Source organism: Plecotus auritus, assembly GCF_963455305.1.
Source record: "Plecotus auritus genome assembly, chromosome: 2".
Taxonomy (NCBI): Eukaryota; Metazoa; Chordata; class Mammalia; order Chiroptera; family Vespertilionidae; genus Plecotus; species Plecotus auritus.
The window spans coordinates 30,386,133-30,409,392 of NC_137771.1; the positions used below are offsets into that span (position 1 = coordinate 30,386,133).

At 41.1% G+C, this 23,260-nt stretch overlaps 1 protein-coding gene across 2 annotated transcripts in view; it reads right to left on the reverse strand.

Annotated features, from left to right (window-relative positions):
- LOC308242015 (phosphopantothenate--cysteine ligase) overlaps positions 1-23,260 on the reverse strand; it is a 91,683-nt gene continuing 68,423 nt past the window's right edge. The window contains exons 12-18 of one of the 2 annotated variants that reach the window (XM_080655798.1): positions 20,798-20,960; positions 17,675-17,787; positions 10,204-10,345; positions 6,929-7,065; positions 3,186-3,300; positions 1,132-1,199; positions 1-675 (exon numbers count right to left, since the gene is read on the reverse strand). In XM_080655798.1, the coding sequence (XP_080511924.1) occupies positions 576-675; positions 1,132-1,199; positions 3,186-3,300; positions 6,929-7,065; positions 10,204-10,345; positions 17,675-17,787; positions 20,798-20,960 (838 nt within the window). In that variant the 3' untranslated portion in view covers positions 1-575. Of the gene's footprint in view, positions 791-1,131; positions 1,200-3,185; positions 3,301-6,928; positions 7,066-10,203; positions 10,346-17,674; positions 17,788-20,797; positions 20,961-23,260 lie in introns of both variants that reach the window. The other variant, XM_080655799.1, reaches the window with a different exon arrangement.

Below are 23,260 nucleotides of genomic sequence, written 5' to 3' on the forward strand. Positions count from 1 at the left end.
TTATTGCTTTGGCCGGTTTGGCTCAGTGGATGGAGCCTCGGCCTGTGGACTGAAGGGTCCCGGGTTCGATTCCGGTTAGGGGCACATGCCTGGGTTGCAGGCTCGACCCCCAGTGGGGGGCATGCAGGAGGCAGCCAGTCAATGATTCTCTCATCATTGATGTTTCTATTTCTCCCTCTCCCTTCCTCGCTGAAATCAATAAAAATATATATTTTTTTAAAAATGTGGGATTATAAAAGAGTTTTTTCTTCTTTTTAAAATACTTGCTTTAATATTATTACATTGTTTTTAATTTAAAAAAATAAGAAAATACCCATGAAAATAGGAAAGAATGCTGAATTAGCCATGTATGTGTTCTGCTGAACAGAAACCTAATTAAACCACCAACTTAAGTCACTATATTGATCAATATCAAACAAACTTGAAAAATCCATATTTAGAACTGGTTTAATGAATTTATCAGCAATTTTGAAGATTCCTGGTTGATGTCCAGCAGGGAATCTGTTATAACTTCTCCATGTCATGTTCCACCTTCACGTCCAAGCTTTAAGTGAGCAGCTTTGATTAGTCTAGTTTTAGACATCAGTGATTTTATATTCTGACTTTTGGACTTGTTTAGAGATGTATCTTTTTTCAGAAAAGCCACAGTGTATGTATGTATCCAGCTTCAGAATTCTGTGAACAGGAAAGAGACTCGAGGGACTCGGGGTTTGCCACTGCTTCTTCTGACTTGTGTTCTTTAGTTTCTTAAAGACTTTCAACGGACTCTAACAAACCTGTTACAGAAAAACTAAGAAAGGCCACATGTGAGAACTGTAGGTGCATGGAGTCACTTGCCAGCATTTTGGGGTAATGGGATAAGGCTTCAATAGGATTTCAGTTTTGACAATTGTCAAACATGAAGACAGCCAAATAAAATTACCTTTAATTTATGTTTATGGATTATCTTCTACCGTGAGTCAGGATTCTGTTAGGTGTGGGGGTGAAGCAGTGGTGAGGGGAGAAGGAACTGGAAGGTTTTAAATACTATATAGAGAGCCTAAATGCTATGTTTTCTCAAGCCAGCAACTCACAACTGGTTAGTCAGCCATAACTCTCAGTCATACAGATGACTGTCTTGACTTTACTAACCTGGAGTTTGGTAGGGGCAAGATTTTATTCAGTGGGTCATATTCAGAGATGCCAGTCAGTATTGTTTCCTAAAAGGCAAGAAAGCATTAATTTAAAATTTGTAATGATAAACCATTGGCACTATGATCCTAGAACTATGCTTTATATATATACTAGAGGCCCGATGCACAAAATTCGTGCAAGAGTAGGCCTTCGCAGCCGTGGCAGCTGCCTGGATCCCTCCCTCGCAGCCGCGGTGGCTGCCTCAATCCCGTGGCTGCAGCCCCAGCTTTGTCTGGAAGGTCGTCTGGAAGGACTTCTGGTCTAATTAGCATATTACGCTTTTATTATTATATATATTTTTTGTTTAAAAATGTAATCCCCTCACCTCACACCTGTGAGACAAGAGGTGGTAAATGCTGATGAAGATGTGGAGAAAAAGGAACCCTCGTGCACTATTTGTAGGAATATAAATTGGAGTAGCTACTATGGAAAACAGTATGGAGGTTCCTCAAAAAATTAAAAATAGCCCTAGCTTGTTTGGCTCAGTGAATAGAGCACTGGTCTTCAGAATGAAGGGTCCTGAGTTCGATTCTGATCAAGGGCACTGCCCGTGTTATGGGCTTGATCCCCAGTGTGGTGTGTGCAGGAGGCAGCCTATCAATGATTCTCTCTCACCGATGTTTCTCTCTCTCTCTCTCCCTCTCCCTTCCTCTCTGATATCAATAAAAATATATTTTTAAAAATTAAAAATAGAACTATATGACCCAGCAATTCCACTCTGGGTATTTATCCAAAGGAAACAAAATCACTACCCTGAAGACATATCTGCACTCCATGTTAAGTGCAGCATTATTTATAATAGCCAAGACATGGAAGCCACCAAGTATTCATTATGGATGAATGAATAAAGAAATTGTCAAGCACACACACAAACACACACAATATGGAATACTATCCAGCCATAAAAAAGAAGGAAATCCTGCCATTTGTGATAACATGGGTAGACCTTAAGGACATTATGCTAAGTAGAATAAGTCAGAGAAAAACAAATACCATATGATCTCACTTGTATGTGAAATCTCATGAACAAACTCATAGCAACAGAGATAAGATCTGTGGTTGCTAGAGATAGGGGGTGGGGGAATTAGGTAAAGATGGTCAAAAGCTACATACTTGCAGTTACAAGATAAATTCTGAGATGTAATGTACAACATGATGACTATAGTTAACAATACTGTATATTTGAAAGTTAAGAGAATAGATCTTAAAGTTTTCATGATTAGGAATAATATTATAAGTACCTTGGGAAGAAACATAACCTATGATACAAGCCAGGGAAGAAAGCAAGAAGCCCTGTCCTGGATTTAAAATGCAATTTAGCTCACTGAAATTCCTCTTGCTGACTCGCTCACCAACCAGACACTGGACCTTGTTTGAACCTATACTACCTGTCTGCTTGGATTTTTGTAACATAATTGCTTTTTTTCTGACTCAGATGTTTTCCTTAGGATTGACTTCTTGCCAGATCAGACTAGCTTCACTTTACCTCTCTGAACCTCAGATTTGCTCATCTCTCAGATTGAACTGGAACTATACTTGACAAACAGGGTTGTTGAGAATGAGGCATACATGTGAAGACATTTAACATTAATTCATTCTCAAATATTTATGCACAGCAGCACCTGTGCATAGATACAATTACATATAAGATACAATCTTTGATCCAGGATCTCATCGCTGAGTTGATGAGATGGAGAAGTAAAGGGCAATGACAATATAGTGTGTTAAGGAAGAAGTTATGAGGCATACACAAATTGCCCTGGGACCACACAGAAGGAGAGTGTTTAGTAAAAGCTGACCCAATAAAGAGCAAAGCTGGCCAAGAACAGACTCAGGGGCTGCTGCCCTGGTGTGCAGGCAATGAGCCTCTATACCACAGTCCACCATGAAGCCAAGTTCAGGTGACAGCTATATAAAGAAGATGAAGGGAAGAGAGAACAGAGCAACCTTCACAACCAGGCCAGAAACTTTGAACTTCATATTAAACACCTACCAGGAAGCTCATATCTTACCTCTCCTCTGCAAATCTGGATGCTTCTTATAATGCGTTCTAAGAGGCCAACCTGCTCTGTGAGCTGGAGACTGTTTTCCTGTAATTGCTTATTTTCTTTATCCAGGAAAAGTACTCTAAGAATGGGATAAATCAGAGGCATGACTAAAAATTTCTACATTATTATTAAAAACTATGTCCCACTTCCCACTAACTCTGGGTCTTAGCCCACTGTCCAGATTTTAGAACCAACTTTGGCATACCAAGTGAAAATTAATAAGCTTCTGGCCTGTACATAGTCATTCAATACCTACTGAGAGCAGAGACATACTATGTGCAAGAGAATGAAAGGCATATTTCTAGTCCTTGAGTCACATCAGGAAGGATATGATCCCACTTAAGAGTGGAACTGAAAGAAGAGACTCTGCATCACTTCAAATACAGTAACTACACAGCCTGCATCTGGTCTGATCTCATGCAGTCATTCCCATACATTAGTAGCAGCAGCAGCAAGCATTTACTGAGTACTTACCATGCACTTAGGCACTGGAACCTATCCACACAGAAAGTACTTCAAACTTTTCATGTATCCTATATAATAAAAGCCTAATATGCTAAGTGTCTGGTTGGCCAGTCATCCATTCAACCAATCAAAGCGTTATCCTAATATATAAAAACCCTGGGTCATAATGACCAGTAACGACCAGAGGCTGACCAACTGGAAGTCAGTGCTGGCCCCACCCCCAAGCAAGCGGTAAGGGGCAATCAGGCAGGCAGGCAGAAGGGTTAGGAGTGACCAGGTAGGCAGACCAGCAGTTAGGGGTGATCAGGTAGGCAGATCAGCAGTTAGGGGTGATCAGGTAGGCAGATGGCACCTGGCCCTTTGCCAGGCTGGACCCGCCCCCAAGCAAGCAGTTAGGGGCAATCAGGCAGGCAGGCAGAGTGGTTAGGGGTGATCAGGTAGTCAGACCAGTGGTTAGGGGTGATCAGGTAGGCAGACAAGCAGTTAGGGGTGATCAGATAGTCAGGCAAGTGGTTAGGGGAGATCAGGTAGGCAGACAGCCCCTCACCGGGCTGGCCCCGCCCCCAAGCAAGCGGTTAGGGGCAATCAGGCAGGCAGGCAGGCAGAGTGTTTAGAGGTGATCAGGTAGGCAGACCAGTGGTTAGGGGTGATCAGGTAGGTAGGCGAGTGGTTAGGGGAGATCAGGTAGGCAGACAGCCCCTCGCAGGGCTGGACCTGACCTCCAGGAAAGAAAGAGGGAGCCCCAGGCTAGCCAAGCCATTGTACCCCAGCCTGTTGCCTGCAGAGGGAGGCCACCGGTGGCAGGCGAGGGGGGCAGTGCTGCACAGATGGCAAGCAGTGGCAGCTGCAGGGGTGGGGCCAGCTGCCTGCAGCTCAGGGAAGGAAAGCCCCGATAGGCCCTGATCTCAGGCCAGGCCTAGGGACCCTACCCGAGGGGTCTTGGATTGTGAGAGGGTGTAGGCCAGGCTGAGGGACCCCCCCGCCACCCGAGTGCACGAATTTTCGTGCACCAGGCCTCTAGTATGCTAATGATATGCTAAGGCAGCTCAACTGCTTGCTATGATGTGCACTGACCACCAGGGGGCAGATGCTCTGACCAGTAGGTTAGCTTGCTGCTGGGGTCCAGCTGATTGGCAATGAGCGAGATCAGCCAGACTCTCCCTGGAGACCTCCCACGTCCCTCCCAGGCCCCGATTGTGCACCAGTGGGGTCCCTCAGCCTGGCCTGCACCCTCTCGCAATCTAGGACCCCTCAGGGGATGTTGGAGAGCCAGTTTCAGCCCAATCCCACAGACCAGACCGAGGGACCCCACTGATGCATTTGTGCACCAGGCCTCTAATTAGCTCATATAATTCTCACAACAACCTCACAAGATATTGTTATGAAGCCTATTTTATAGGTGATGAAACTGAAGCTCAGAGAGGGGACAGTAATTTGTGTAAGAAGATAAAACTAGAAGTCATAGAGCTGGGATGCCAACCCAGAACTTTCAAACTTGTAAAGCCCGAGGTCCTCACCGCTTTGCCAGGCCCACTCTGCAGGGCTGCAGTTTATATGGGACACATGAGAGTGCAATAGTTTTAATCAGAGGTTTATGTTTGAGTTTTGCCACTTACTAGCTGTGTGACCATGGCAAATTACTAAATGTGAGCCTCAGTTTCCTCATCTGTAAAATGAGGAAAACTCCCGTAGAGAAGCTTACTCTGAGGAAAACATAAGTCAAGTCCTGGTGACCAAGTGTGTCTTCAGGAGGGCAAGACAGGGGCAGTATTAATGGGGAGACACAGCAAGAGGAATTTCAGGGAGCTGAGTTGCATTTTAAAGAGTCAATTGTGTTGAGACAGTCAGAAGCAATGGCAATAAATTATGTGGAATATATAAAAGGGGGTAAATAGACAGTAAAAGATAATCAGAGATTCTCCATGCCTGCCTGGAGCAGCATGTATCCATATCAGTGGAAAGGAAAGTTCTAGTTTGCTTGGCAGATTTCTCTTCAGGCTGCAGTGCCGTGAGGTCTGGTATCAGGCTGCCCTGACACTGACTAAACTGCGTGAGTTCCCTAACCCAGTGGTCGGCAAACTCATTAGTCAACAGAGCGGCAAACCGCGGCTCATGAGCCGCAGTTTGCTGACCACTACCCTAACCAATCTGGACCTCAGCTTCTCACCCATAAAATATGTTACAATAGTGTCTCCCTCCTGGGATTGGTATGAAAACAAAATAAATATATTTAGAGATAGCTTAGAACAGTGCCTAGCATATAGCAAATGCTCAAAAAAGTGTTAATTATTATAGGTATTATTAGTGATACTGTCTGTTAAGATCAACCCACTCTCTTTGCTCTAATTTTGTGCTCTGAGGAAACTTTTGATGGTAATTAAAGTTTCCTATTGAGCAGTGGTTCTAAACCTTTTTAATGCCACGACCCTTGAATACAGTTCCTCATGTTGTGGTGACCCCCAACCATGAAATTATTTTCGTTGCTACTTCATAACTGTAATTTTGCTACTGTTAATGAATCGTAATGTAAATATCTGTGTTTTCCGATGGTCTTAGGCTCTATAGCAGCGGTTCTCAACCTGTGGGTTGCGACCCACAGGTTGAGAACCGCTAGCAGGGTCGCCTAAGACCATCGGAAAACACAGATATTTACATTATGATTCATAACAGTAGCAAAATTAGTTATGAAGTAGCAACGAAAATAATTTTATGGTTGGGGGTCACCACAACATGAGGAACTGTATTCAAGGGTCGTGGCATTAAAAAGGTTGAGAACCACTGCTATAGAGGAAAGGATGCTTGAGCTAGCTGATCTGTGAATTCTTATCCGCTGAGAATATTCTCCTCACAAATTAATACATTGGTAGCCTGTGAGTTTCATGAATTTAAGTTACTAGTGTGAGCCCGTTTCTGTGTTGGTCCACCTTGATTTCATAGGTATCAAATGACAAAAATGAGTGTCAACACATACAAAGTGATAGGCCAGAATGAGCATAGTGGGTCCTCAAGGAGGCAATGCCATCATGAAAGAGCCTACCTGAATGGCCAGCCCACCTTCTCCATATTTTTCTCTGTAATTTCACAACTCCTGCCCCTTGTATGAACTGCTGAAAACAGCAGACAGCAGAGCAACAGTGATGAGATAGGACACAAGCTCCAAGGAGTCTCAGGAAGCTTCTCTCTGTTGAGGGAGAAACATCTCATTTGGAGTTCACTGGCAACTCTGGCAGGGCCACACCCACCTGTGCTGAACAGAAGATATTGTGCATTTGTTGTCATGGATCAATTTTTCTTGCTCCATGAGCTGCTCCAGAAGCTTCCTATTTTCTAGGAGCAGCTTATCATTGTGGGCAGTGACCTGGTCCTGGAATGCCTTCTCCTATGAGTAAAAGCAAAAGCCCCCTAATTACCACAGGAGGAAAAATGAGCAATTTAAGAACATCAGCCTGGTTATAACTCCGATAGCAAATTTCCCTTTTTTACATTTTCTCTCTTGTGGTCTAGGCTGTTTTCACCTTTTTGCTGACATTGTCAGCTAGATTGTTCTATATATTTTGGGTACTTCTGTCATGTATTTTGTTTGGATATTTACTCATTCTTTTTTTAAAAAAAATATATTTTATTGATATTTTACAGAGAGGAAGGGAGAGGGATAGAGAATTAGAAACATCGATGAGAGAGAAACATCAATCAGCTGCCTCCTGCACACCCCCCACTGGGGATGTGCCCGCAACCCAGGTACATGCCCTTGACCGGAATCGAACCTGGGACCCTTCAGTCCCCAGGCTGATGCTCTATCCACTGAGCCAAACCAGTCAGGGCAAGGATATTTACTCATTCTTTTGGGTTACCTGAGCACTCAACTTCTAATAAGGTCCAATGATCTCATCTATATTCTAACTACATTAATATCAAATCACAGACAAATACAACTGAATTCTTTGAAGCCTCAGATTGAAAAAAAATTCCCCATAATAGATTTCCATTTGCTTTGTAGTTGTGGTTTTTTTAAGGCAAAGGGAGGGAGATGGGAATTCAGCCACCTGACTTGGCAAACAGTATCAGGATCTCAGTTGGGTTGGCAAGTCAGGCATGTCAGCCAGGCACTAATAGGATTCCTGCAGTGAGGATGCTGAAATGATCTCTAGCTGGGCACCATGCTTCGTTTTCTTACCAATGATTTCCCTTGGAAACAATAGCTAGTGAAGTAGCTAAAATGAAAAAGGAGTATTTTTTGTGTGGAAAAAGCACTAACGTTCTTATAGTGAGTCAGTAGATATTAGTAAGTATCTGTTGTTGAGGACTTTAGGAGTTCAAAAGTATAGAAGTTCCCTTCTCATTTTACCAGAGACTGTCAATTGTAGCAAAGGACAGGGTGCCAGTTTGTCTCAGTGGATAGAGCGTCGGCCTAGGTTCAATTCCGGTTAGGCACATACCTTAGTTGCAGACTCCATCCCGGCCCTGGCCAGGGTGCATGCAAGAGGCAACCAATTGATGACACCTCAGTGTTTCTCTCTCTTTCTGTCTCTCCCCCTCCCTTCCACTCTCTCTAAAAATCAAAGGGAAGATATCCTTGGTAAGGATTAACAACAAAATAGTAGCAGGCAAGAACTTTCACCTTTTCATGTGTGTTCCTCACCTGCCAATGGTGGAGGAAGTGGGGTAGGAGAAGAATGACCTCTGGCAGAGGGGTGAATCACAGAGTTCAGAGGGGTAATTTTCTTTCTTTCTTTAAATAATATACTAATATAGAACATTCAGAAAAGATTGTCCATATATGTGGAATCTTAAATAAAAAACAAACAGACTCATAGATACAGAGAACAAATTGGTGGTTGCCAGAGACAAGGGGGGAAGTGGGCAAAATGGGTGAAGGGAGTCAAAAGGCACCAAGTTTCAGTTATAAATAAATAAGCCATGGAGATGCAATGTCTGGCATGGTGACTATAGTGAACAATATTACATTTTATATTTGAAAGTTGCTAAGAATACATTTTAAAAAGTTCTTATCACACAAAAAATGTATAACGATGTATGGTGATGGATGTTAGCTAGACTTATTGTGGGGACCATTTTGTAATATATACAAATATAGAATCATTATGTTGTATACCTGAAATGAATATAATGTTGTATGTCAATTATATCTAAAAAAAAAGAGAGAAAATGAAAAAATTGTCCATCAAAGAGTTATAAAGGAGATATTATGTTCTGAAACAAACTATTCCAGATTTTAGTCTTTAATCCAGAACCCTTCAATGTCTAACAATAGTCTCCCCTGATATTATTTAAATACATTTATGGTTAATATTGAGAATAGAAGGAGCCATCCCAAAATAATACTCTATGCAGCTACAACTGGATTAGTAAGGAAATTGAATGGGACAGGCTACTGACACCCTGCCCTTTGGAAATACCATACTTCTCTGAACCAAAAAAATCAGGACACTTGCTCCAATAATAGGGTAAAATATTTTGGGACATCTGGTTTAGATGGTCTCAACAGTCAGAGGACTCAACTGGTTCGCTGTATATAGAGAAGGCTGAAAAATTAAGCCCCAAAAGGTGATATTATTTTCTGGACATTTGGTGCTTAGAAAGTGAGCCCAACTTTTTAATGCTCAGGGCTCTGGTCCATGGGCCCTAAATTAAGTAAAATCTGGACCACCAGGTTTGTGCCACTGTGGGTCTTCTCTAGGCAATTTCCAATTCTGGTAACAATTTCTCTTGCAAACTGTGCATCTATTGATTAACATGTGTCTAAGAGATTTTATACCAAAAAGAAGGCTACAAAAATTTATATGTGCCAGGTACCACTTTAGCCATTTCATATTTTAATCCTGGTGAGGGAGGGATATATTTTCCCTACGTCACAGATGAGGAAAATGAAGGGAAAACATTACTGGCAGAGTCCATTGTTCTCCATTTTTAATTTATGTAGTTTAATGATCTCAAGACCATTCTGCCTTGGATTCTATCCACCTGCCCCATGTCCTCCCTACCCACACACCAGCAAGTCATAATGGCAATAAGGCAAACATAAGGAAACCATGAATATTTAGAAATAAGCTTGTAGGCACTAATTAAGGATTGATAAAGGAATATGGATGACCTATTTTCACTGCCATTTAAAACTAATGGGAGTTTGAGGCAAATGAGGGCTTATAGAAATTAGGAAGGAATGAGTTACTGAAGGTGTTTCGGAACTCTTTGCTGAAGGGTGTTTAAGAAAATATATTTTCACTTGAAGGCAAGACACAATTATACGCAGGTAGTGCAGACTGTTTTCAGTGTCCAGTTTGAACATCACTATGAGTCTTAAATCCTTTTTGTCAAAGAAGGTGCAAAGAAAAGACATTGAAAGAAGGTGCAAAGAAAAGACATTGAAAGAAGGTGCAAAGAAAAGACAGGAAAACTTGGGCTATGAAGAGGCCACAAATAAATTTTTAAAATGAGTGGGTTTTCCATGACTGACCACCAGCATCATCAGTGAGCTCATCACCTTTTTCACTCTCACCTTTTCTAATTTTTGCTGCAGTATTCCAATTTCATTTTCAAGTAGTTTAATTCTCTCATCTCGAAGCTCTACTTCGTGAACGAAACGGCTCTTGACTCTGTGAAGCTTGGTTTTGTGATGATAGTATTTTTTATTATAGTTTCTATAACAATAAATTAAAAACAGGCACACTTGAACACAGTGAAATTTTATTTTGCCTCCTCAATATGCACCTCTCTTGGGTTTCCTCTTCTTGCTTTGTCAGGGCCTGGCACCAGACAGGGATACTTGTCCTGCCTCAGCTCTGCAGTACTTTTTGCCCTCAAGTAGGGGAATGGACCAAGGATAACCTCCTAGAGAACACCAGCTTTTATTCATCACCATGGACTCAAGTCTCTAGCTTATCTTGGTCTTGAGCTGACGAGTGTAAGCTATGCTTACAAGTTTAAATTTGGAAACTCCTTGACTTCTGATCCCTGCTCCACTGATTCAGTCATCATTTTTAAATTTTCTAGTTCTTAGCTATGCCCTTGTATAGTAATATAACCTGCTTCAATATTGTCTATTTTCCAGATAACTAGGTCTGCTCTCAGTCCTTACCTTGAGTCTAGACTTCTAAATGTCCAGACTCATTTAGTCTGGACTTCAAAATGCAAATTCTATATAGGTCTCTGCTCAAGACTTTTATTCTGATTCTGACATAAATCTTACTGCCAATAAGCACAGGAAAAGATGTTCAACATTATTAGCTATTAAGGAAATGCAAATGAAAACTATAATGAAATATAACTTCACAGCCACTAGGATGGCTAAGACAAAAAAGGATGTGGAAAAATTGTAACTCTCATACAATGATATTAGGAATATCAAATGGTACAGCCTCTTTGGAGAAAGCCTGGCAGTTCCTCAAATGATTAAATATAAAGCCATATGACCCAGCAGTTCCACTCCTAGAGAAAGTCCAAGAAAATGAAGACATATGACCCAGCTGGTGTGGCTCAGTTGGTTGAGCATCTTCACATGCACTAAGAGGTCACTGGTTCAATTCCCAGTTGGGGCTCATGCCCAGGTTGTGGGCTCAATCCCCAGTAGGGGACGCACAGAAGGCAGCGTATTGATGTTTTTCTTTCTCACTGATGTTTTTTTTCTCTCTCTCTAAAATAAATAAAAACGTATTTTTTAAAAAGAAAAGAAAACGTGCATAAAAACGTGTATATGAATGCTCATAGTAACACTATTCACAAAAACCAATAGGTGGAAACAACCCACATTTCCACCAACTGATGAATAGATAAACAAGATATGGTGTGTACATACAATGGAATATTATTCAGCCTTAAAAAGGAAATTTTGCCCGGCCAGTGTGGTTCAGTGGTTGAGCGTCGACCCATGAACCAGAAGGTCATGGTTCGATTCCTGGTCAGGGCACATGCCTGGGTTGTGGGCTCGATCCCCAGTAGGGGGATGCAGGAGGCAGCTGATCAATGATTCTCTCTCATCACTGATGTTTCTATCTCTCTCTTTCTCTCTGAAATCAATAAAAATACACTTTTTTTAAAGAAAGGAAAATTTGACACATGCTAAATTATAGAAAATTTGGAAAATAATCCAACTTCCAATATGATCAGTATTGTAATACTGTTGTATTTCATGTTAGTTTTTTTGTAAGCATCTTTTGTTTAAACAGTCTACATTAAAATTTTTATCTTATGCTCTTGTCACTGATTATATCATAATTATTTTCCCATGCTATCTAGTCTTCATAGCCACCATCTCTTACAGTGGTAACATGTTCCATGAATGTATTATACTAGACCAGGGGTGGGCAAACTTTTTGACTCGAGGGCCACAATGGGTTCTTAAACTGGACCGGAGGGCTGGAACAAAAGCATGGATGGAGTGTTTGTGTGAACTAATATAAATTCAAAGTAAACATCATTACATAAAAGGGTACGGTCTTTTTTTTTTATTTCAATAGTTTTATTCATTTCAAACATTTTAACAAGAAGAATGTAAACACTAATTATTATAATTTGAAACTTCAAAAAATGGAGGAATCATAGCACAATAACATACCTTATATTGAAGATGGCAAAGGCAAAATAAAATTGCCTAACAAAGGAAAGGTACAAAAGCCTTTCAAATTAAACTTTAATAAAATAATTTAAAACTAAAACAAATAGAAAAGAACAAAATGTGTAGTGTGAAAGAGCCCATTATCAATGTCAGATTGCATCCACTGGACTCTATAAAAACAACCAAGTGCCACTTTTAAATGCCCATTGCAACAGTTTTTCTTATTAAAAGCTGGAAATGGCAGGATATTTATATATATACCCCTACTGTGACAGCCTGGCAGAGCATTACAAAGGAGAAAACCCAGCATCTGGTGATGTCCATAAGTACAAGACTTCAGGCTGTCATTACCAGGAAAGGGTTTCATCCAAGTATTAGATATGAACATTTGATTTTCAGTTTTTCATTTGTCCAATTACTTCTGAAACCCTGAAATTAAGCGATTTTGTAATAAAATCTTTAGTTCATCACATTTCTATATAATCTTTTTGTTCAACCCACTGAATTAGGGTTCGTTCACACTAGCCGTGCTGCCGTTGCAGTGTGGTGCAGTACTGCAATGCAGCGCAGCTAGGGTTAATGCAGGGTACACAGGTTTCCATCATGTTTGTGTTGATGCTAATGTGCAGTGGTGCATGTTAACACAAATGCCCTGTAGCACGCATTTTTACAGGCGCAAGGGGGAGAAGCAAACGCAGCGCAAAATGCATTTGTTTTGCCGCTAACACATGCGGTTAGTGGCCACGGTAGCGTTACTGATACCGCATTCGTATCAGCAAAAAATGCAGCGCAGCATGGCTAGTGTGACATGTCCTCTGTGTGTCTTTTTCCCTGCTGTGTGCGTCCGCAGTGGGAAAAAAAAACTGCAGTGGATACAAGCCCTAAAAGCTGAAAGTCTTTGTTGTTTTATTAACGAGTCATTGTGATGTACAGAATGTGGGAACAGGAAAAAATTGTGTTTGAGTAGAGCTCTTTATCTTACCTCAGAAGGGCTCTGATACTGTGCTCTCCAGGGGCGTGTCTCCCTACATCACCACAATAACGTGTCTACACATTCCCAGGGTGATGTCGGGAGACGCGTCCGCGGGCATTGCAAGGAGCCTCTGGAAGATTGAGAGGTTGTTCCTTCTACTGAATGGGCGGATATAAATCCACCCACTCAGAAGGAGCTGCGGCTGTGTTTCCCGACGTTGCCATGTTAACACTGCTGCTGGTGAAGGAGCGGAGGGGAGAGCAAGAGAACCCTCCGCTCTTTCGGCTCCGCGGGCCGGATAGAACAGCCGAACGGGCCGGATCCGGCCCGCGGGCCGTAGTTTGCCCACGGCTGAGACCTAACTAGTTCCTATTGCTGGATGTTTAGGTTTCTTCCTGTAGTGCTATGCATGGTCTGAAGAGTATGTTGATGCCGTACAAGTGAGGGCTCATCCCTTCCCTTGCCATTGCTGGCTCGATGTTTGGCACACCTCTGGGTTTGGTCAGAAGTTCTGTTGGCCAACTTGCCTGTTGAACATGTGGCTTTGTTAACTACGAGCACTTGAGGCAGCACAATACTGATGCTCTAAAATTTAGGAACAGCTTTTAGCTTATGTTTAAGTAAAACCAGATGGTCTTTCTATTATTTTTACCTCAAAGAAGCAAGGAATTTGTTCCTCTGGAAGAGTGGTTGGGAAAACATGGAAAAAATGAGCATTGTCTGTAAAGGTCAGGACTGGGGGACCAGGGGAATGAAAACAGAAATGAACCTAGAGGGTTTTTGTTGTTTATGGGAAATTTTTTTTTGTATTTTTTGAACCTAGAGTTTTGACAGTTCTTTCCATTTTCATTCCTAAAGCTGTAGTTTTCAGCCTGCATGCACGTCAGCATCACATGGGGAAGCTTTTAGCAGAATATTAATCCCCAAGCCTTATCTGAAAATAATGCTTTTGTTAATCTATGTTGGGCTCCAGGCATATGCAGCTAGGGTTAGGATCCATTGGACAAATAACACAAAAAAATATTCAGCCTCACTGCCCATCAAAGAAATTCAAAATAAAATAATAATGAAGTAATTTATGACCATGTAAGCATTAAAATTCATAGCACATGTTAAGCACAAGAAGTTCAGACACAAAGATTACATGCAGTATGATTCCTCCTCAATGAAGTTTTAGGAGAGACAGAAACCAGAAGAGTGAATGCCTGGGAGTGGGTGGGGGAGCAGGAGATACAGACTGACTGCAAAAGTCGGAGAGAACTTTAAGGGATAATGGAAATGTTCTGTATCTTGACTGAAGTAGTGGTTATGTTGGTGTATACATTTGTGGAAACTCATCAAATTGTACATTTGAAATCTGTGCATTTATTATAAGTAAGTTATACCTCAATTTAAAAAAAATATTGCGAAAATTTCATCAATGGCAGCACCCAATACTAATGAGGATGTGGTGAAATTGCTATTCTTATATAGCGATGGCAAAATTTTGGTAGGATGCTTCTGAATGTTTGTCAAGCTGTTATTACAGCTTTTTGACCAGTAATTCCATTTCTGGGAATATATTCCATAAAAATTAACTTTTTAAAAATATGTTTTATTGATTTTTTTTAGAGAGAGAGAGGAAAAGAGAGGGATATATAGAGAGAAACATCAATGAGAAAGGAATATCATCTCTCTGCTGCCTCCTGCACGCCCCCGCACTGGGGATCGAGCCCGCAACCTGGGAATTGAACCAGTGACCTCTGGGTTCCTGGGTCAACGCTCAACCACTGAGCCACATCGGCCAGGCTATAAAAATAATTTTAAATGAAAAAACATTTTTCAGTGTTATTTCGAATAAAAATATCAATCACAGACCAGTGAGTAATTTTCACTAAATCAGGACTGTGTTATGAGAGTTGACTCCAGCAGACCTAGAATTGCTCTGAGCTGTTTTGCTAAAGTTCTTGGCACTGACCACTGGTCAAGGAATGAAAATACTGATTACAAGTGTGTTGCTTTGTAACCATAGGTCCAAGGAGTTTTGTGGCAGTTTGCACCACCTTGTCAGCACTGTTTATTGGTAACAATGAGATCGATGATTTGCACCAGACTCAGTGAGAACCCGGGAAGGCTCTGCTCGTCAGGCTCGGCTCTTGAGGCTGATTACATAGCAGAGATATACTCACATGACCAGCAGAGTATTTAAAAAAAAAATCTTAGTTGAGATTCCATTTGGGATCCCTGGTTGTGAAGTGTTCAGTGCATGTCTGTGGTTCGTGACCGGCGAGAGGAGTTGCTTCCAGGCAGGGCCCTTACAGAGGGAAGACTTCTGGGGCTCCTGCCTAACTGCCTGGACTGCCTGCTGTGAGACAGCCATGGGTGTGATGCGTATCCTGACTCTATTCTGTTGCCACACTGTGTCCTTCTCCTGCAGAGCTGTACCTCTGTAAGCACTGTCACGGGGGTTCTGTTAGTCTTCTTTAGCAATCAAACCCAATTTAACTGGCACTGTTAGTGCAAGGACATATCAACTTGATGAAATATTATGCTTTAAAAAATAAGCAAATTGAAAGACTGTAGCAACAGTGTACAATGCTTATGAGATGATATTAAGAGGAAGAGAACATAACCTTTTTTCTTTCTAGGATAGTAAAATCATAAAACAATGTTGTTGACAGAGAACAAGGAGTGAACATGGGATGAATTCTAGGTGTGTGTTTTTCCCATTAAAAAATTTGCACTGTTGCCTGGCTGGCATGGCTCAGTGGTTGAGCATCAACCTATGAACCAGGAGGTCACAGTTCAATTCCCGGTCAGGACATATGCCTGGGTTGTGGACTCAATCCCTAGTGTGGGGCATGCAGGAGGCAACCGATCAATGATTCTCTCTCATCATTGATGTTTCTATCTCTCTCTCATTCTCCCTTCCTCTGTGAAATCAATAAAAATTTTTTTTTAAAGAAAATGTAACTCCCTAAAAATCAAATGTAATTTTACTTTTGGAGTTTGATATTAACCTGACATGTATCAGCATTACATATTAAATATCAATTCCTCTGACAAGCATTGTGGGATTTTATATACAGATCCATCACTTCATTCTCTTACCTCCTCTAATGTAGAAAGAGCACTGCATAGGTGAGTGCTCGCGAGCCGCAGTGAGCTGCAGTTTGCCGACCACTGGCATAGGTTATCAGAGGACGGAGTTCTTGTCTAAGATTTGTAAGCAGCATGAACTAAACAACATGTACTCCCTTGACCATGATTTCTACATTTCTCAGTAATATGATGATCAAAGCAAGATAAAGAATACTAATGACTCTGAAAAATACTCTCTGCTAGACAGCAGTAATAATGGTTTTTAAGTCATTATCATTAGCATCATCAACATAGTAGGTAAGAACATACTAGTAAAAGAATAAGAAACTTCAATCTGTAAAGGAATAAAATAAGACTACAGAGATGAGAGCAGAGAGATTAGTCACAGAGAAAAGATGACAAATGAATAGATATAGTAATAGTTGTGTGCTAGACACTGTTCTAAGTAAGCACTTTGCATGTTTACTCATTTAATTCTCACAAGAACTTTACGAGATAAGAACTGTTATTTTGCCCATTTTAAAGATGAGAGCCCTCAGACACAGGGAGTTTACATAACTCACCCAAGGTCACATGGCTACTAGTAGAACCAAGATTTGTAACAAGGCGGTATGGCTCCAGAGTCCATACTCGAACTACTGTGCTACATTCCAGGGCAGAGGACAGTGGGAGAAATCTGGTGGAACGATGACCAGGAAATGGAATGAAAGAGCAGGAATTCCAGGAACTCTCATTTTTATTGAGCTCCTACTATATACCAGGAACTATGGATAAAAGGATGAGTGAGACTGTGGCCCATGCCCCTGAAAAGTCAACAATATGGTGAGGAAGACAGGCAATAAGTCACATTATTTCAAAACAACATGGAAAATTCTTAAATAAGTACGGAGAGCCCTAACCGGTTTGGCTCAGGGGATAGAGCATCGGTCTGTGGACTCAAGGGTCCCGGGTTCGATTCCGGTCAAGGGCATGTACCTTGGTTGCGGGCACATCCCCAGTGGGGGGTGTGCAGGAGGCAGCTGATCGATTGTTTCTCTCTCTTCGATGTTTCTAACTCTCTATCCCTCTCCTTTCCTCTCTGAAAAAATCAATAAAATATATTTAAATAAGTACAGAGAGGCATATACTAAGGGATATAGGAAGACAGAGAATGAACACTTCTCCCAGCCCAGGCTGGTGGTGTCAATAAAGGCTTCTTAGAGAAGGTCTAAGAAGTTTGATTTGAAATGAAGAATTGGAATGGGGAGAGGGTGGTCCAGGTTGAGGAAAATAGTGAGGAGAAAAAGCCTGAAGGCAAGTAAGAAGGGTGTATTGCTCGCAAAGCAAACATTTCCCTCCCAAAGAGAACTTGTTTTTGTTTACCTCACATGGACATCAAGCTGCTTCAAAAATTTCCCATATTCTTTATGTAGAGCTTCCTTTTCTTGCTGCAACCCAGACACCTTCTCTGACAATTCCTGGTAGCTCTTGAGATACTGAAAAACATTTAATATGTATATATTATTGATTTCAGAGAGTAAGGGAGAGGGAGAGAGATAGAAACATCAATGATGAGAGAGAATCATTGATCAGCTGCCTCCTGCACGCCCCCTACTGGGGATCGAGCCCGCAACCCTGGCATGTGCCCTTGACCAGAATGGAACCTGTGACCTTTCAGTCTGCAGGCTGACACTCTATCACCTGAGCCAAATCAGCTAGGGGTGAAAAACATTTTTTAAAATGAGATTACTAGGTGTACCAGTTAATAATACGGATTTTTTTCAATAAATGGAATTACACATATGTTGATATATATGCGATTTGATATGTATGCTATTTTGTTGTATTGACAGCAAGCTTCAAAACTTCATATATCAAATTTGCTGAAGGTGTTAACATCATAGATATTTTTATGCTTAAAAATGTCAAATTTCGTGCCAAAAAAAGAGCATTTGCGGGAAGTTTTAATTCATTACTTTATTTTGAAGAAAAAGTTATTGTATACTTCGGTTATGGTGAACATGCTCCATCTCAAGATACTTGTGAACGCTGGTTTAAACGCTTTAAAGTGATGATTTTGATGTGAAAGACAAAGAACGTCCAGGTCAACCGAAAAAGACCAACAATTACAAGCATTATTGGATGAAGATGCGTGTCAAACTCAAAAACAACTTGCAGAAAGATTAAACGTTGCTCAGCAAACAATTTCTGATCATTTATAAGCAAAAGGAAGGAAAATGGGTGCCACATCAACTGAACGAAAGACAAATGGAAAACTGAAAAGTCATCAGTAAAATGTTGCTTCAATGTCATGAAAGAAAGTCTTTTTGCATAGAATTGTGACTGGCGATGAAAAGTGGATTTATTTTGAGAATCCCAAAGGCACAAAATCATGGGTTGATCCAGGTCAACCATCAACATTGACTGCAATGCCAAATCGCTTCGGAACGAAGACAATGCTCTGCGTTTGGTGGGATCAGGAAGGTGTGGTGTATTATGAGCTTCTAAAACCAGGTGAAACCATTAATACTGATCGCTACTGACAACAAATAATCAATTTGAACCATGCTTTGATCATGAAATAACCAGAATGTGCCAGAAGACACGGCAAAGTAACTTTGCTTCATGATGACGCACCATCACACACTTCAAAACCAGTTAAAGACACGTTAAAAGATCTTGCCTGGGAAGTATTAACCCACCCGCTGTATTCACCAGACCTTGCTCCTTCAGATTACCACTTGTTCCAATCGATGGCACACGCACTTTCTGAGCAGCATTTCAAAATGTACGAAGAAGTGGAAAATGGGGTTCCTGAATGGTTTTCCTCAAACAAGAAAAGTTCTATTGGGACAGTATCCACAAATTACCTGAAAGATGGGGAAATGTGTAGCTAGCGATGGACATTACTTTGAATAAAGCACTTTTGATGTTTCTCTGGAATTATTGTGTTTTCTTTGATTACAAAATCCGCCATTATTAACCAGTACACCTAGAATTCTGTGCTGAAAAAGGTATGATGTTGATGGAATGTAAATTGACAAAGCCTTTCTGCTGAAAAAAAAGCTTACAGTGGCTCTAGCTTCTGACACTGTAGTAGCTTTCTGTGATTTCTGCTCTTTCAGATTTTCTGCAGCTCTTTGCCTTGACTTTTGTTCCACCAGCCTTTCCAATCGTTTTGCAAGCATCTAATTACCTATATAAAAAATCTTCCAGCTCACCCTAGCCGGTTTTGCTCAGTGGATAGAGCATCGGGTCAAGGGCACATACCTTGGTTGAAGGCTCCTCCCTTGCTGGGGCCCTGGTCGGGTCTTGTGCAGGAGGCAACCAATCAATGTGTTTCTCTCACATTGATGTTTCCCTCTGATTTTCCCTCTCTCTTCCACTCTCCCTAAAAAATCAATGGAAAAATATCCTCAGGTGAGAATTAACAAAAAAAGAAAAAAAAAAAGTCTTCCAGCTTGAAGTCTATACTAAAGTAAAAGCTGTTTTCCTGAGCGAACCTTGACTAATAAAGTATCTGGTTCTGGAAATGGCTTCAGTGAACAGGTCCTCAAATATGGGAAGCTCAAAGATTGGTTATCTGACCAGGTTAGAGGTAAAGGCAGTATAATCTTGTCACTAGTATTAGACATCCATGACATAAGGGTTGATTAGATTATAGTTTATAGTTGCCTGTCATGAAGTACTTTGGGAGGCCACATGATTGGTATAAAGAATGTTATAGTAGAATTGAGAAGTACAAGGAGTTTGGGGGGCCTAGCCATAGCAGTTCTTTCTGATCTTCTACCTATCCCTAACTCTCCCTCCCAACAGTTTTTTTTTTAAATATATTTTATTGATTTCTTACAGAGAGGAAGGGAGAGGGATAGAGAGTTAGAAACATCTATGAGAGAGAAACATCGATCAGCTGCCTCCTGCACACCCCCCTACTGGGGATGTGCCCGCAACCAAGGTACATGCCCTTGACCAGAATCAAACCTGAGACCTTTCAGTCTGCAGGGCGACACTCTATCCACTGAGCCAAACCGGCCAGGGCCCTCCCAACAGTTTCATAAACATGTTATTCCTTGTGTTAAATCCCTTCTTGCTTGAAATACCTACAGTAAATTCTGCTTTCCTAACTGAATCCTGACTAAACAAATGGGTAAAGTGCTAGGCGCTCAATAAGTATTAACTATTGCTCGATGGCAGCAATCTGCAACCTATTTCATCTCATGGCACATATACACTAGTTACTAAAATTCTGTGGCACAACAAAATATATTATAGTTTTCACTGATGTGACACAAAAAAAGGTGTAATTTTGATTCATTTATAGCAGATGGCTATTGTTATGTTGGCTGTAGTCATTTTTTTATTTGACAATCTAACGGAAAAGAAGTCAATGCCCCTGACTAAACAGTGAGGTACTGCATGTTTAAAAATGTTTTGCGGCACACTGATTGAAAACCGCTGCTCTCTGGGAACTGGAAAGCTGAGAAGCCTGTCTCTTTACTTTCTTACCTCATCAGATTTTCTTTTTTCATTTTCCAGTTGTTTAAGTTGGGCCTCTTGTTGCTGAATTCTGTGTTGTTGCCGAGAACTGGTCATTTCTAGTATATTCTCTTTATCCAGTAAGATTTTCACTTTTTGTTGTAGCTCATTTATATTATGATCTAGGAGTTTCCTGAGGGCAATTAATATACATTAAAATCACACCGTGAATTGCAAAGCTTTGCAAATGAAACTCTTTGAGATAAAATTGTTTGTTTTTTAAATCCTTATCCAAGGATATGTTTTTCACTGATTCTAGAGACAGAGGAAGGGAGAGGGAGAAAGAGAGAAACATTCATGTGAGAGAGAAACATCGATTGGTTGCCTCCTGTATGTGCCCTGAAATGGGATCAAACCTGCAACCTGGATATGTGCCGGGACCAGGAATGGAACCCGTGGTCCTTCAGAGCAAGGGACAACACTCCTACCAACTAAGCCACTTGGCCAGGGCGTTCCCCTGAACTTTAAAATAAAGTTCAAACTCTTAAATATGGCTTGCTAGCTAGCCTCATTTTAGCTTACCTTTCTAGCCTCATTTTCGTGCCACTCCCGATACCCACAAACATTTTGTGCCAGCCAAAATGAACTCCCCCAAAATGAGCTTTTTTTCATTTCCTGAAACAAGTCATTCTCCACACTTATTCTTCCTCTGCAACTCCAACCTTTTCCCTATCTTCCTCTTCCAGGCCTTGCTTTGCCTAATATTCTCTACTTAGCTTTCCCATGCCAACTGCTTTAGTCTCAGCTTAAATAGCTTTCTTAGAGGAAGGCTTTCTTGAGCTTTCTAGACCAGATTAGATGTCCTTGCTACCTGCTATTACAGCATTGTAAACTCGCCTTAGTATAACACATATTTCATTGCAGTTGCAAAGTCTTATGTAGAGGGTATTCTTTATAGTGAAAACGAGGGTCCTGATTTAGCGTATGATTTCTGTAGACTATGTAGCCCCAGCATTCTATTCAGTTTTTTCACAGCCTGCCCTGTAAGCCTTAGTTCCTCCCTTACTAGTCATTAACCCCCTGAGGCAACAAAAACAATGGCCACACCTTCACTAAGGGTCACAAGGTATGGGTTTCTGTTAAGCTAAAGATAATATTTTGACCTAAGTTATGTTTCAGCTCCTGTGTCCTAAGGCGGAAGGACTCCCTGGCTACTTTCCCATAAAACTGGGCAGAGGGATGCCAGAGCTGTCTGCAGAGTCTCGAACCCCTAACCCACGGTGTCTTGTGATTTGCTCTATATAATCTGTAACCTACATGCCATTGAAGTGTTCAGGTTTTTGAGCATTAGCTTCCCATTCTCTGGGGTGTTGCCACTTATAGTAAGTTAGCAAATATTTCTTCACTGCAATTCTTGGTGTTTAGTGTTTGGCTCTCCTAGTGTCAGGTGGATGCACTTTTCCTGTTCGATAACAATACCATCTATAATAATAAAAGCGTAATATGCTAATTAGACTGGACAGCTGAAAGCCCTTCCAGATGTCATTCTGGATGTCCTTCCAGAAGAAGCTGCAGCGGCGGGTGCTGAGGCAGAGGTGGTTAGGAGCAATCAGGCAGGCAGGTGAGCAGTTAGGGGTGATCAGGCAGGCAGGCAGGCAGAGTGGTTAGGGGCAATCAGGCAGGCAGGTGAGCGGTTAGGGGCGATCAGGCAGGCAGGCGAGCGGTTAGGAGCCAGCAGTTCCAGATTGCGAGAGGGATGTCTGCAAGAGGGATGTCAGACTGACAGTCGGACATCCCCTGAGGGGTCCTGGAATGCGAGAGGGTGCAGGCCGGGCTGAGGGACACCCCACCCCCTGTGCATGAATTTCATGCCCCAGGACTCTAGTTATTTATAAAAACAAAAGTGTCTAAAAAGCATTTTACATGAATAATGATAGATGTAACAGGATGCTGTAAATCTATTTAAAAGAATAGTATGAAATAAATCAGTAACAGAAAGATAGCTGGAAAATCCCAAAATATTTAGTGATTAAACAAACAGTTCTAAAAAATGCATTTGTCAAAAAAGTCTCAAGAAATTAAAAAATATTTTGAACTATGTTTATTTGACATGAAAATGAAAATACAACTTATAAAATTCATGAGGTGCATCAAAAATAATGCTTAGAGGGAAATTTATAGCATTAAATGCAAATATTATAAAAGATGAAAAAAATCAACAATCTAAGTTTCCAACTTAGGAAAACTAGAGAAAGAGACCAATATAAGCCTAAATTGAGCAGAATAAAAGAAACAATAAAAATTAGATCAGAAAACCATGAAACTGAAAACAGGAAAACAATAGAGAAACCATGAAACTAAAGCTGGCTCTTTGAAAAGATCAATGATATCGATAAACCTCTAACTAGGCTAACCAAGAAACAGAAAACATAAATTACTAATATCAGAAGTGAAAGAGGGGGTCATCACTATTGTCAGGGAGAAAAAATTTTC